Here is a 14,849-nt window from a genome sequence, read left to right as displayed (position 1 = left end):
ATTATTTTCTGGTTCTGCTTCACCTAGAATGGGTACCATTAAGATCTGATTTTATTGTGTTTAGGTGGTTTTTAATGAATATGGCTGGATTTTGATTGTGTGCTTCAGATAAGTAATTTAGATTGGAAAGAAGAAAGCATTGATTTCAGTTATCAAGCATTCTGTACCTATTTGTATTTTCATGAGGGGCTTTTCCTCATTGGTTGGTATGATCCTTCAAAGTTGGTACCCAGATGTATCCTTTCTTGGTAATTCTCTAGCCAAAACAAATCTTTAGTTTCCTACAAATGTTGCTCCATTCCGTAGTTAAATGATGCTATTACTATGTCTTGCCTTAAGCTTGAATTACAATGTTGATACAACACTTTTTCAGAATCCTTTAGGCTTCGACTACACAAACTTTAAATGAATCTCACAGACCATATTGTTTTTTCTTAATGTCTACAGTTCTGCGCCTCTATCTCTAGATACTGAAAAACCTGGCTTTGTTTTTTCCAAGCTTTTAAAATGAGTTGGTCTCCTCCTTTGTAGATTCAAGGTTTAGAGACTGAAAAAGGAAAACAAACTCCTATGTCTTTTCAGTTTTTAATCAGTATTTAAATTCTGAATAGTGTAATAAAGTTTAAGACATTGGTCTCTGTGCTGACATTACATGGAACAAAACCAAAAGTTATTAAGGCTTTATGTTTAGTTGCGTATATTTCACTAGAAAGGAGAAAAACTGTGCTTAATACAGCACTGCAGTTTAAAACAGTGAACTGCAAGATATTCCCACTCCCAGCATGTATACAATTCAAAAAGCAATGTGCTTTTGAAAATTCATTGACTCAAGGTAATGTTTCCAGTTGCCAAAAATAAGCACAGGCCTTCACGCAGACTGTCATAATCTTACTTTAAATGTAAACTCCTTCTGAAAGAAAAGTGTGTGGAACAAACTGATATTTTTGTTCTGTAATCTCCGTTTTAAACAACGGGCACTTCAGGTCAGTAGAAGAGAGTTGGCTGCCTGTTGCAATGGGAGAGACAATAGAACTTGCCCAGACTTTCTGATGTTCCTCGTTTCTTTTGCCTATGACCAATGTTGGATTTGTGTAGTAGTTGTTTTTTTTCTATAGCACTGACAGAAGAAAAAGGAGATGGAGCAGTGGGTGTTAAAGTAAGGGCTTTCTCTTTTTGCTTTATGGATCTGAAAATGCAGTAGTTAAAGCAACGGTGTGAGCCTAGCGAGCTTGAAGACGAAACTAACCCTTGTAGTAGATTGCTAATTATCTTTCTTAACTGCTTCATAACGTTCAAAGGCAAAGGCAGGAAAGACTTGAGAGGTGCCTTCCTGCCACATGAGAGCATTCTGTTACAGAAAAGGCTTTGAGGAGATGTGCACAAGTATTGAACCCTTTCATTGAGTCTTGGAGGCCTTCTGGAGCTTGGCACTCTCAACCTCTCATTTGTCTGGAAGAACGATAGGATTGTAATGGCTTCTTCCCACTCAGCTTTATCTGCTAGTTATGAAATTCTGGATTTGGCCTGTATAAGAAGAAATTAACTTGCTTTATTGAATGCAAATTCTTAGGATTTAGTAGTAGGAAAAAGAAAGCTCTTGATCCACAGATAAATGCCAGAGATGAAAATTTTGAGCTGCTTTGGGCAAGTCAAGCATCTTCAGCTGAGTGATTCAGGGATTGGTATAGGCTGATAGTATCTTTTGCTACATTTTGCATCTCATTTAAATCAGGATGAGAGACTGAATATCCATGCTGCATGCTATTTGATGTGAAGGAGAAGTTTTTATCCAGTTGAAACTAAAGCGCTTTGCTAGTCTTCTGCAACAAAGCCATGGATTACTGGGTTTTACTGCTTGTCCTTCTCAAGACTGCATTATGGTGACATGTTGATAGGGAGTATTGAAGAGGAACGTGACCCAGTGGTATCTGTGTTGCACTAGCCTTTTGCAGGTAAAACTCTGCAGGCCTGCAAACAATCCAGCATGTGCAGTATTCTGTACTTGTAAAGAGAAAGTGTTTGTACGTAATAATGGGTGATATCTGGATGTGGGGAGAAGTAGAATCTATAGATGTGCTTTCTTCAATTGTTCTTACTCCATTTTGCATTTGCTTTAATGTCCACAATGGACTACTTTTGTCTTTGTAGGAGGAAGAAGAGCAAGAGGAAGAAGATGATGATGAAGATGATGATGATACAGATGACCTTGATGAACTAGATACAGACCAGCTGCTGGAGGCTGAGTTAGAGGAGGATGAGAACAACGAGAATGCTGGCGAGGACGGAGAAAATGACTTTTCACCCTCTGACGACGAGGAGCTTGCCAACCTCCTGGAAGAGGGTGATGAGGGTGAAGACGAAGACTCCGATGCTGATGAGGAAGTTGAGCTGATTCTTGGAGATAGTAAGTACCTTTACCAGCTTGGTAACCAGAGGTGACCTTGTCCTCTGTTTAATGTCATGACAAACATGCAGCTCTGACTGGATTCGCTTAGCTGACTTTCCCCCTCACTGGTACGTAAGGCACGGCACATCATGCTTGTTCACCCATGGCCTCTCATAACAATCAGTCAGTAAAAACAGTTGTTATCTGAGAGAGCAACTCAGTGAGTTCTGGAAAGGAAGGCATTTCCTTTCTTCAGGAGCTCCCAGGTGCATTTGTGAAATCTTAAAGGCAGGCCAAGAAACATGTGAAGAAGCCTTGTCTGATCGCTTGCTTGTCCTGCCCTTTGAGGGGAAGCTGGCTGAACCTGTCGCTTCACTTGTCTTCTCTGCCTTATTTGTGCCTGTAAGGACAGTGAAGCCTTTTTGCTCCTTGGCACTGTTCTTTGTCTTTTGCAGTTGCTTAAAGTGCAAAGTCAACATGTCATTTCTGACTTTGCTTCTTTTTTCTGTTGCTAACATAACTTTGAGATAAAATTGAAATTGTTCTCTTTTTCTGGCATATATCCAGAGACTTGAAAATTGAACAGAGACTGAGTGTAAGAAAGAAAGGTCTGAAGTCTTTATCTAGCATTTCAGTTTGGAAAAAGGCTTCACAAGAAAAAGATGGTGAGATGTAGCATCAGGCTTGGGATTTGTGCCATCAGATTCTGTTCTTTATTTTTTCCCCTAAGCTAAATCTTTAAGTTCCAAGCTGTGACATGGGGATGAGATAGTTCCCTTAACTTAAGAGGCTGATAGAGATAAGTAATTAGTGTGAGGTGATAAGGGATTCGCATGGTAGGTATAGTTCGCAGGATCACATTGGACACTTAAATAGCTCAAATTCACTAAAAGAGTATTGCACTCAATGTTCTGGGGTTGTGTATAACTTCTGCATGTCCCATTAGCTGGCGTGCCAGTGCTGATACAACTCCACTTCAGTTTTGGCAGAGGATGCAAGGCTCAGTGTCTCTAAGAGAGCTCCCAAAATGCTAGAACTTGAATTGTCCAGGGGGCAGAGCAGAGCAGCAGTTCAGGGCAGTAATTTCAATAGCGTTCCCATAACAAAACTGAATGCTTCCTAACTGTTACTTCAGGTGTGCTTTGCAGAGCTCTGCAGATTACAAAATGGCCACATATGTACATTGTTAATGGACAGAGCCACATGGGATTTGGTATTGCAGCAGAGCTCCTTGTTTTTCTCTATTTTGGTTGAATCTCCATAACAAACAGTGGGTGTGCTTCAAAATAAATAATTCAAAGAACGACTGAAACAAGAGTGAGTGGCTTTGTTTTCTCATGCCTTAGGAGAGATTGTTTCCTTTTCAGCAACAGTCCATGGAGAAACTCGTAAGTATAAATTTGTCTTGCTTCTCCACTGTTATCACTTTAGAGCAGGTAGGTCTGTTTATCTTGCCCAAAGTAATTTGTGCACTGTGCCCATCTTTCAGAAGCTTGTTCGTGGGCCAGTGGGGTGTCTTTTTTGAAGTGGACATGGGGGATATGTATGATAGATGAGAATTCCACATGCTTCTTCCACGTCCAGGAGAGGAATCACCTTGGAATGTGCTGAATTCAAGTATCTGTGATGATGCCTTGCAGCAGCATGGCTGACTTTGTTTCATCAGTTTCTTTTATAATCTAAAATGGCAGTTTCCTGTCAGGTCTTGTTAGCTTCTTCCAAGCAGTTAACTGCAATCAGATTTACTTCTGATTTTGAGCTCCACATCTGTAAGGTTATGTGTGGTGGACTGGAGTGTAAGGAGCTAGGAAGTCCCTTTTCAAAACTTTCCTCTGGTGTTAGGTAAGAACAACTTTTTTTCAGCTGCTGCTCTTCTCCAGAGCTTCTGGATTGTTATCTGCCTTGTACTTCTTTCCCTCTTACTGCATAAGCGTGGCTCCTGGTGTTTACTAGCTCTCCTTGTGTTGCTATAACTGCTCTGGGAGTGCAGGTGACCTCTCAGTTCACAGTCAGCGTGATGGAAGGTGAGACTAGAGTCTGGTCACAGTGGAAAGCACCTGGCAGTATGAGGAGGAGCATTGCTGTGCTGCAGCTGTGGTTTCTTGCCCTGCTTCTCAGTAGTACAGGCTCCTGGGCAGTCTGTACCTTCCCTGGAGCTTCTTTAAGCAGTTCAGAAGCAATTGCCCCTCCTCCCCCTGTTCTTCATGGGGAAATACCACACTCTTGAATGAGTCTGGCTCCAGTACTAGGTGAATTGGAGACCTGAAGAATTGAGGCCAGAAAGATCAGCTGATTTCCAAGTAATTTTGAATCAAAAGGGCAAGCTTCCTGTGAAGTCCTCTGGTAGGTCTGGGGAAGGAGTCTGCAGGATACTCCAGCAGTCAGCTGTCTGTACAGATTGCCAGTGTGGTGTGGGATAATTATCTTCAACTTGGGCATTCCATTTTTCTCTTCCTTGTTAGAAGCTTCCTCAGAGAAGAGGGTTGGGGGAAAGGGTTTGTGCCCTCTGCTGCTTGCCTGTGATTTTTTTTTTTCCTTAAGGAAATCATCTGAGAATGTTGAATGTTCCAGAAGGCCTTGCTTACCTTAACAGGCATTTTAGAGATCCAGTATAGCTGAGATGGCTAAAAGAAAGTCTTGGTGTCTTTTTTTTTTCCTAACTATTTTTAAAACCTAGTTAACTGCAGCATCCAATGAATTCACATAAGAACCAGAACCATCGTCATCTCCAAGGTAAGGCAGGAGGTTTCCTCGCTGCCAGAGCTGCTACTGCTTCCCTCTTGTACAACTGAGGGAGGAGAGATTTTCTGTTAAAAAGCAAGAGCGTTTGTGTGACTGCTTCTGGCAAATCCTTTCATGCTCTCGTCGTGTACTACAGGGAAGAAAACCAGCAAAAGCACAATGTTCAGAAACAGGCAATGGGTCGGCATTAATGAGGGTCATGTAGTTAAATGAATATACAGTAACCTTTGGGCTGCTAGAGGAAGGTGCTAGTTTTGAGTGCATAGATTGCTTCTCTTTCTGTGGGGAGGTCTCCCACTGTTCTGTTCTGTGCTGCCGGGACCATCAGGCCAATAAGAACCTAATGCTGAAGGAGCCTGGGTCCAGCTTGCTGTGTAATGAATTAGCTCCATGAACATTATACAGGGGGCACACTTCACCACATCGGATTGGCGGAACTGTCAAACTTGCTTTGAAATAACAGCTGTGAGAAGTGACTGTCCAGCCTCCAGCACTAAGAGCTGTGGGGTGGACGCAGCACGATGGCTTTTAGATGGGCACACTAAGTTGTGCAGGCAGCTCGTGTGCAGGTAACTTCCTGCTGGCATCCTTCTATCTTGTCATGGGAAAATACTGCCAGCTAACAGAAACTGCACTTGCTAGAGCTGCTGCTGTCCTCTTCTCCCTCTGCTTAACAGGGAGGAAAAAAGCTCTGGTGTAGATTTGCTAACTGCTTTTGATTGATTTTTAAATGCATTAACAGTGCTAGCTGCCTTCCTCGTTGCTGAGGTGCTGCTGGTCCCGAGCAGCTGGTGGCCATCTCTTATGAGTTACTGCCTTGCTCAGCTGCCCTGCTGGCTGTCCGCTCACTGAACATAACCTACGTGTCTCCTTTTCAGCCGACAGCTCCGATAACTCCGACTTGGAAGATGACATAATCTTGACTCTGAACGAGTGAGGAGCGAGTCTTAGGCGGGGTGTTGCCAGGAGGAGACACTCCCTTCCCAGCAGAAGACCAGAGACCAAATTGGAAACGGATTCTGAGCACCCCAACCCTTTTGCTCCTGGGAAAACCTGAGGAACTCCAGCTCATCCGCTGTGTTGGTTTGAGTCAGTTTGAGGCTCGGAGCAAAGTCTGAAGCTCTACAATAAAGAGACCTGGGGTTAGGCCTCTTTTTCTCTCTGCCTTTTTTTTTTTTTTATTTTTTATTTTAGGCTGAGATGACTCTCCTCTTCAAGAAAACTTCTGAAGATATTTCACAATATATTTTCTTTGTATAAAGTTCTTTCCTAAAGAACAGAAATAGTTTTATATAAAACAAAAACAAAAAAAAAAGGCAGGTGTTCTAGTGAAGAGGGAATGAACTGATGAACTTTGTATTCCTGTAGTACCTTATTACCGTGGGGTAGGTTTGGGGGAAACAAATTGTTTAAAATTTAAAGAGAGGCATTTTTATGCAACTACTAAATGAAATAAGAGGATTGTTGTTTCTAAAATTGTTGAGGAATGAGAATATTTTTATTTTAAATATGATTTTATTTTTTAAAAACACAACAGGTGTTGCCACCTGCAAGGTCTCTGTGTTTCAGGTGAAGTGGTCCTCCAGGGAAGAGTCCTGGGGGTGTCTGGTAACTGAATGAACAGGCTGTATGAAGCAGAGATTCTCGCTGTGATACCAGCTCTCTGCGAGGCTGATAGAAAGCCTGGCTTGCCCTAATTGGAGCCTAGTGTTTCTGAGGACGTGGGAATCTGGGATTAAAGTTTGAGCCCTCTTTCTCCCCTTCTACCCTTTGTGGTTACAGTTTTTTAATCTTTTTTTTTTTTCTTCCCTTTTTGCCCTCTGTGTGGAAACTGCAAATTGAAGGCCTTTTTCTTTAATGTAAAGTGTATTTATTAAAAAATCAAATACAAGTCCTGTCTCTGTTTATGGCCGTGAGCTGTTGCCATGCATTCCTCTGCCACCCATACAGAAGCAGCACTCTGCCCATCAGCAGAGCGTGGCCCTGTGCAGGATTGCAGCTAGGTGTAGCTACTGGCCCAGCTGCAATAAAGGGCAGAGAAAACAAGGGCTGAGATTTCAGAGGGCACAGGCTCCACCCACTGCTCTGGTCTGCAAGGACTCCCAGACCTGCAGGACATCTTGCCCATGGGTTCAAATTTGCCATGTCAGCTTGCCTGCCAGCCTTGAATTTTCTGCTGGGTTTTCAGGCAGCACAGCACTGCATTTTCACTGCATGGTATGTGAGCAGGGAGTGCTGCTGGTGTCCTCTGAAAGTGCACTGGAATATCCAGTCTGCAGCTCAGTTGCAGGAAGGGCAGGGAGCTCAGTGCCTTGCTGCTGTGTGTCAGAAGGCAGCAGCTGTGGATGGCATTACCTAGGATGCCTTGTGGTTGTGCTGGTGGAAGGCAAATGAGGTGCTCCTTCTCATACATGACAATGGACCCTGTCCTTTGTAGAGGGGGAAAAAAATTCAGTTGTGTGCCACGCAGTTAAATCAAACACTCAACTACAGCTCAGTGCTGTGAGTTGAAGCTGAAAGGTAAGTGTGCTTTTCAATTGCTTGGACAAGGCCACTTGAATGCATTCTTTATGCTCAGGTGTTCAGAGAATATCCACTCAACTTTTTACCCTTTCTCTGTTTTGGCCACTTTCAGAATAGAGTTTGAGGCAGAGCAGGGAGCTGGAGGCTTCTCACTCCTTGACACTACATCATGTTTCCCACAACAAACAGTGCTCATTTCAACTAAAGCTGAAGGAGTCATTGTTCAAAGAGGAAGAACCTCCTTTTTAACCAAGAGAAGGGATAGCTTTCCTTCCTTCCAGCACTGCATCTGCTTAATGCACTTCCCCAGGAATGCTTGTTAATAATTGAAAAGAGAGGGTTCTGCTGCAGCTTTTAATGGATAATTGCACTCTACAGTGCCTATAAAGATGAACAAGTTGCGATTACTACAGCATTTAAGACCAGCCATTGGAGCAACGTTCTGAGTAGATAGGGAGTTGAAAACTGGATCCGCCATCCAGCAGCTGTGGAAGTCAGCCTCTACCTTATCAAAACACATCTTATACAACTTTATTTAAGAATGTGCTGCTCGGGAGGAGAGGAAAAAAAATATGAAGTTCTACTACTACTGAAAGGAGATGTTGTGCCAGCTGTCCATATTGTTCTGGCCTTACACCACAGCTGTAACCATCTGCATCTGTTGCTACCTTGGAACAATTTGCCAACTATTTTTATGAGACAGGAATGAAATGTCTAGCAGGAGACAGACATTCAGACATTATAGAACTCCTATTTATAAGATCTGCCTTGAAACAGGGCCACTGTAAGTACATATGCAATCCTTCCCTTCCACAGTCCTCCCCTTCCCCCCTATATGTAGTGAATGGATGCAAGGGGAGTAGGCTTGGGGCCTCACGGCTGCAGCTGGAGTGGCAGAGCCTGGCTCACAGCCCCCACATCAGGCTTGGGCCCTGTGCTGTGCTGCGCTTGGCCTTCCTGTGTGTGTGTCCTGCTTCTGTGAGGTGTGGTTGAGCCCCAGCCTGTGCTGTCAAACACACACTGACCCAGCCCTGGGGCATGGCTCTGCCTCCCTGTGCTGCAGCACAGGGCAGTGGAGCACGCACTCACAGCACAGCAACAGGAGTGCTGGGGCAAGAAGGTGAGCTGGGCCGTGGCTCTTTTGGATAAAAGAAAGACAGCAAACCACTGATGTTAGAAGCAGTGGTATAAGCCAGGGAATTTACTGAACAGGTGCTGAAAAAGAAGATGCTACTCAGTTTGAACACTAATGCTCTTGGACCCCCCCTCCCTCCCCATTTGCCCACAGACACAGCTCCGTGCCCTGTTGCAGTAAGGTTATGCAACAAGTGTAGGGCCTTGAGACACTCATGCCTCCAGGAACAACCCAAGCACCACTCAGAGCACTGCTGTTACGACCAGGTGCCCCAGGGCTCCCAGTTGGATCCCCACCACTGCCACCTGTCTACTCCCCAGAACTGCTCCTGGGTTCACAGTGCATTATTTTGTTGTAACTATCTACCTGGATTCAGGCCTGTTTCCCTCAGCTGGGGTCAGGATGTGCATGAGGGGATGAGACTGGCTGAGGCCATTCCAGCAGGTGCTGCTCAGCCCACAGGGGCCGTCAGCCTCAGCACAGCCCAACTAGTGACGCAATGGCTGCGGCTCTCTGGCGTCCTGAGGGCTGGGATGCTCGGGTCATCAAGCTAGAGAGCTGGTGCTGCTTCTCTCACGGCTTTTCCTTGTATTCTCCAAATTCTCACACGTAGTCGTTTGTAGGAGGGGGAGTTTTTGGTCAACCGCTCGTGTACTCATGCTTGCACCAGACAGCCCCTTCACTGGAAAGAGAAATCCCGACATGAGAACATTTCTCACAACCCAAAGCTTGTATTCACCAAAATCACAGAATCATAGCAGGTTGAAGAAACCTCTGGAGATCCCCCAGACCAACCCACTGCTCGAGCAGGTTCCCTACAGCAGGTCACACAGGAACGCATCCAGGTGAGTCTAGAATATCTCTAGAGAAGGAGACTCCACAGCCTCTTTGGGCAGCCTGTTCCAGGGCTCCGCAACCCCCCCAAAAAACTTTTTGTGTTTGTATGGGACTTCCTATGTTCCACTTTGTGCCTATTGCTCCTTGTCCTGTCACTGGGCGCTGCTGAAAAAAGCCTGGCTCCCTCTGCTTGACTTCTGCTCATGAGGTATTTATAAACATTGATGAGATCTTCTCCAGGCTGACCAGCCCCGGGACTCTCAGACTTTCCTCACGAGGGAGACGCTCCGGGCCCTTAACCATCTTTGTTGCCCTCCTCTGGACTCTCTCCAGCAGTTCCCTGTCTTTTGTGCACTGAGGAGCCTGGGACTGGACACAGCACTCCAGCTGTGTCTTCACCAGGGCAGAGCAGAGGGGAGGATCACCTCCCTCACCTTCTGGCCCCGCTCTTTGTAGTGCACCCTCGGGTACCATCGGCCTTCTTGGCCGCAAGGGCACGCTGCTGGCTCACGGCCAACCTGCTGCCCACCAGGACCCCAGGTCCTTCTCTGCAGGGCTCCTCTGCAGCAGCTCAGCCCCTCCCCAGCTGTAGGACCCTGCACGTACCCTTCTTGAACCTCATAAGGTTCCCCTCTGCCCAACTTATAAAACAACCCAAACCCTACGCTATTATTTACTTGTCTCAAAAGGAAAGTGGAAGATATTGGGTATCTGTAGTGGTTCCCTGGCTCTGTTATCAGAGACTTGCAGCTTCTGCCATTCCAGAAGCCATCAGGCACTTGTCAGGGCTCCACCGCACGCTCTGCTGTGGCAGTGGGGACATGACCACCACACAGGGTGCTCTCTGACAAAAAGCTCTGAGTCACACTGACTCTGGCCATACCGGGCATTTAATAGCACTTGGTTTCAGATAACACTTAGGGGTTACACAGTGACATCTGGCACTGCCTACATTACAACAGAGGTGGGGACTAGGTCACAGGGTGAAACGTCAGCGTCCCTGTCACCATGTAACACCAGGAGCAGTCCAGCGACCCTGTGCCCTGGGGTACTGCTGTGCTGCCCAGTGCAGCCAGCCTAGCCACACAGCTTGTGACTGCTGCAAGCCTGCTCGGCACAGTCAGACTCTTGGCACTGCTCTCAGGCCCTTAGGATAACCGTATTTTCGGGGATACAGACACTCAAGTGAAATATCCCCTCATGAGCACGCTAACTCATTAGTTTTGCTTTTAATATGGTCACACTCTTAAAAGGTTAAAAAAAAAAAAAAGCAAACAACCCCGTAACCGTAATTGTTGATACCAGTACATCATTATTAAATTAAGCTGCTGATGTCCCTACTGTGAAACTGCAGGGTTGAGAATTAAACGCGAGGAGAAGTGTCATGAAGCTGAGTTACGCTCCTGGCTGTGCGGGGTTCACCCGCTGCTCCCAGCTGCGGGCACAGCCCTGAGCGGCCCTTGGCAGCAGGCGAGTCTGCTCGCCCACAGTTCATCGCAAGGAAGAAAGACCCTGGCTCTGGCTCCCCCAGGATTTTGTTTGCTTGCTTACCACCAAAGCTTAAACCACCGAACAAAAACAAAACCAAAAAATCCCTGCAAATTGAAAGGAAGTTCAAAACGCAGTGTTTTTAATGCCACACAATTTCCCGTAAGCCTCCTAAAATCTATAGGCACGATTTTTTTAAAAATAATAATGATAAAAAATCCCCAAGCTGAGTAGTGCGGATTTTAACTCAGAGTTGAAATAAATAGGTACAGCCTTAAAAGTCCCCGAGAACCCGGCCCCGCACACGTCCTGGCTCTGCTGCAGCTGTCTCACGCCACAGAAAAGGCCGAGGACCCACCTCGGTTCAGTGCCTGGTTTTGCTCTGCAGGCAGCTTGCTCGTGCTGCCACGCCGTGCTTCCAGGTGGCAGCCAGAGTTGGTTCTATTTTTTGCAACTTTGCAAATAAGTTTTAACTTAAGAAACAAACAAACAAACAAACAGAAACCTTTGCAGTTTATCTTGCAATAAAGGATTTCAGATAGTGCAACATGATGATGGCCACACAAAAGGGCACCTACAGTTCACAAAACAACCTGGTGCCCTTTATTTGCTTGTCTGCATCTAATACAGGCCCAAGAGGGTTCCCCTTTCGATGATTTTTTTTCTCCTGCTTGATTTCTTTCTCCTTTTACACCAACCAGGAACGTCAGGCCTCATCTGTTTTGCTGAGGTGCTCTCAGACCTCACAGAATTGGCTACAGAATTCACTCCTTAATACCAAACTTTTCCCCCAAGTATCAACTGCAATTCATTACTTTTTGTGTGTGTGTATAAAAAAACATTTCTATTTCCAGTCAGGTTTTGCTCCCATGGAAGCACCTATCTTCAAACGGAGTAACGACAGAAATGCAATAAGACTTAAATCTGTGAAATAAAAAGCAACCGGGCAAAAAAAAAAAAAAAAAAAAAAAAAGACCAACCTTTCAGTCTCTCATAGGGCACAATGACAAATCCCCCTTCCCCTCCCACCTGGCACGACACCAGAAAGAGACTGAGGAGGTGCAGGCTGGGGGCTGAGAGCCAGGGCTGGGCACCCCGCCCCCGGGCAGCACGGGGCAGCAGCGCTCCCGGGCCCTAAGAACCAGGATACCGCACAAGTTTAGAAATCCATCCGTGAACAAGGCTTTACTGACAACTTTTTCATACAGTTAAAAAATAAAAATACAGAACAACAGCGGACAGTGTCACATATTAAAAACGAATGAAATGGGCTCTATTTAAATGGTATTAAAATTAATTAGAAACTAAAAATCTTAGCACTTTGGTTGAGGTGTTCTGAGCCTCCACCAAAACGATTGGCCTTAAAAACAACGGGGTCGTGTGACACACAAAGAAAACATGGAATTTGAAAAGACAGTGTGGGCTAGGCAGTGTCTTTGACTATAACTATCACCATATGTTCTTCTTCCAACTTCCCCAATGTCCTTAGTGCTGACTGGAGGTACTGCTGAGAGAATTCACAAGGAGGGAACGCGTAAAGCATGCCTGTGCTGTCTCTGCCCTTCGCTCCTCCCACGGGCAGGCTGATAACCCCAGCAGCCTGCTTCTGTTTCAAGTAGGAGACCAGATTCCTGAGCAGCCGTCGCTGCAAGCCGGGCTCGACCACGGGGAAGGAGCCCTCGGCCCCCGCGCCGCCCGGGGCGGACTGCGTCGCCAGGAGCACGGCGTAGCCGTTGGGGCTGCCTTGTTTGATACGGCGAGTCACCTCATCCAGCTTGGGCTGGTCGAGCCGAAGTCTCTGAGCGATTTTGAGCTGCGTGAGCTTCCCACCAGACGAATGGTCTTTGAGGAGTCCGTTGATGACACCGAGGTCTCCCTCCAGGATGTGCATAGACGTGGGGAAGCAGCTGTTTTTTAGCACGAGAAGCCCGTTCCAAGCGAGCTGCAGCGTCTGAGCGTATTCCGACAAATTCTTTAACTTTTTGGTCTCGGATTTTGGCTCCTCGTGAGTTTTTGATTCTGGTTCACCAGTTCGATGATTGCGTTCGCTGTCCCTTTTTTTAGGCTGCGGAGCATCGGATGCCTCACGATGGGGTTTCTCCTCAGTCGCGTGACGATTGTTCTGAAGGGAGTTACTCTGTTCTTTCTCAGTTCCGGATTCTGTAGTGTGATTCTCTTTGCGAGCCCGCTCCGGGCTGCGGTCTGAAGCTGGCCCACTGGCCTTTGTCCTGCTTCTGTCCTCGTAAGGCGAGTGAGTAGTCCTCCCGCGGTCACTGGAAAGGCTCCGGCGTTTCCGCCTCTCTTCCCACAGTTTGGGCACAGCGCGATCGCTGTCGCTGGCCCAGCGCTCTCCGCTGCGGCTACGCACTGACCGGCTGTAGCTCTCCAAGTTGTTTCTGCGTTCAGCGTTTTTGGCAGGACTGGCCCAGTCTGCCTCTGCAAAGCTCCTGTCTCTGTCCGAGTACAGGAGATGTGGAGGAGTCCTATCTCGCACCCTCAAGTCTTGCTCTAGGCTTCTGTGTCTGCTATAGCCATCGGCGAGCAGTTCGTAGTGCACGGGGAGAGGTGCAGGCTGGTACTGCTGCGGGTATCTCGTCTCTTCTGCTTTGGCAAAATCCACGCGAAGTCTCCTCTCCGGCCCGCCCAAGGGAAAGCCTCTCATCTGCGCGCAGGCGGCCTGGGCAGCATCCAAGCTTTCGTACTGGATATAGGCAAAACTGTCTCCCTTCACATAGTCAATAGTCCTGATGCTGCCAAAGCGGTCAAACTCCCTCGCCAGGGCAGCCAGGGAAGTACTCGGACCAAGCCCACCCACCCACAGCCGGGTAGTAGGGTTGGCTTTACCGTAGCCGATTTTGATAGGGTTCCTGCCGACAACGCGGCCCGACATCGCGACCTTGGCCCGATGCGCCATGTCTAAGTTTTGGAACTTGAGGAAAGCGTAAGCCCCACCTTGGCCGCGGGCAGGGCGCTTGATCACCACTTCTTCGATGATGCCGTACTTCTCGAAGGCGCGTCTCAGCTCCACCTCCGAGACGTTGTGGTCCAAGTTGCCGATGAAGAGGTTGCGGGTGGCTCTCTGATCGTCCTCCGGCATCAGGTCTTCCTCGGCCACGATGGGGTAGCTGTAGGGCCGGCCGCGCTCGTCATACAGCCCATAGTAATCCAGCGCCCGCTCCCGCTCCCGGGAGAGCCCGATGGCGGCGGCTTCCAACGCGAAGGCGGCGGCGGCGGCGTGCGCGTGCCGGGGCCGCGGCTCCCGCAGCAAGGGGCTGGTGACGGGCGAAAGCGACCGCTGCTTGTACTGGTAGGCGCCGTGGAGGGGCGGCAGGTAGCCCAGGGGCTCCGGCGAGGGCGCGGGGGGCGGCGTGCGGCTCCTGCGGCCCCCGCGCAGGTACACCGGCTCCACCTTGAGCGGCCGGTCGTAGAGGAGCAGCTGGCGGGCCCGGGCGTGCCGGCGGGCGTCGCGGGCGTCCCCGGGGTGTCGGAAGTTGACGTAGGCGACGCGGCCGAGCTCGGGCGTGTGGGAGAGCTTGACGCTGATGTCCCCGGCGCCCCCCCCCGCGAAGCGCTGGAAGAGGCGGAACAGCCCGTCCTCCAGCAGCTGGTCGGGCAGGGCCGCGCTCAGCCCGCTCACCAGCAGCGTCTTGTACTCACAGGAGCCGGGCGGCTCCCCGGCCAGCCCCGCCGAGCCCCCCAGCGGCGCCAGCAGCAGCGAGGGCGCGGCCCCCGGCGGCG

The 14,849-nt window shown here is 48.0% G+C and overlaps 2 protein-coding genes across 5 annotated transcripts in view; one reads left to right on the top strand and one right to left on the bottom strand.

The window, feature by feature from the left end:
- The window catches only part of DCAF1 (DDB1 and CUL4 associated factor 1), a 50,709-nt gene extending 44,237 nt beyond the window's left edge, over positions 1–6,472 (top strand). For 3 of the 4 annotated variants that reach the window (XM_021409232.1, XM_021409233.1, XM_021409235.1), the window contains 2 exons: positions 2,149–2,404; positions 6,007–6,472. In XM_021409232.1, coding sequence (XP_021264907.1) covers positions 2,149–2,404; positions 6,007–6,065 — 315 coding nt within the window. In that variant the 3' untranslated portion in view covers positions 6,066–6,472. Of the gene's footprint in view, positions 1–2,148; positions 2,405–5,063; positions 5,120–6,006 lie in introns of all 4 variants that reach the window. The other variant, XM_021409234.1, reaches the window with a different exon arrangement.
- RBM15B (RNA binding motif protein 15B) lies at positions 11,606–14,847 on the bottom strand (the record flags this gene model as incomplete). Its single annotated transcript, XM_021409636.1, has 1 exon — positions 11,606–14,847. A coding segment is annotated over one exon (2,313 nt), but the record flags the coding sequence as incomplete, so codon positions are not given.

This window comes from Numida meleagris, chromosome 11, assembly GCF_002078875.1.
Source record: "Numida meleagris isolate 19003 breed g44 Domestic line chromosome 11, NumMel1.0, whole genome shotgun sequence".
Lineage (NCBI taxonomy): Eukaryota > Metazoa > Chordata > Aves > Galliformes > Numididae > Numida > Numida meleagris.
Note: the sequence above shows the minus strand (reverse complement) of the source record. Positions and strands in the feature narration are given on the sequence as shown.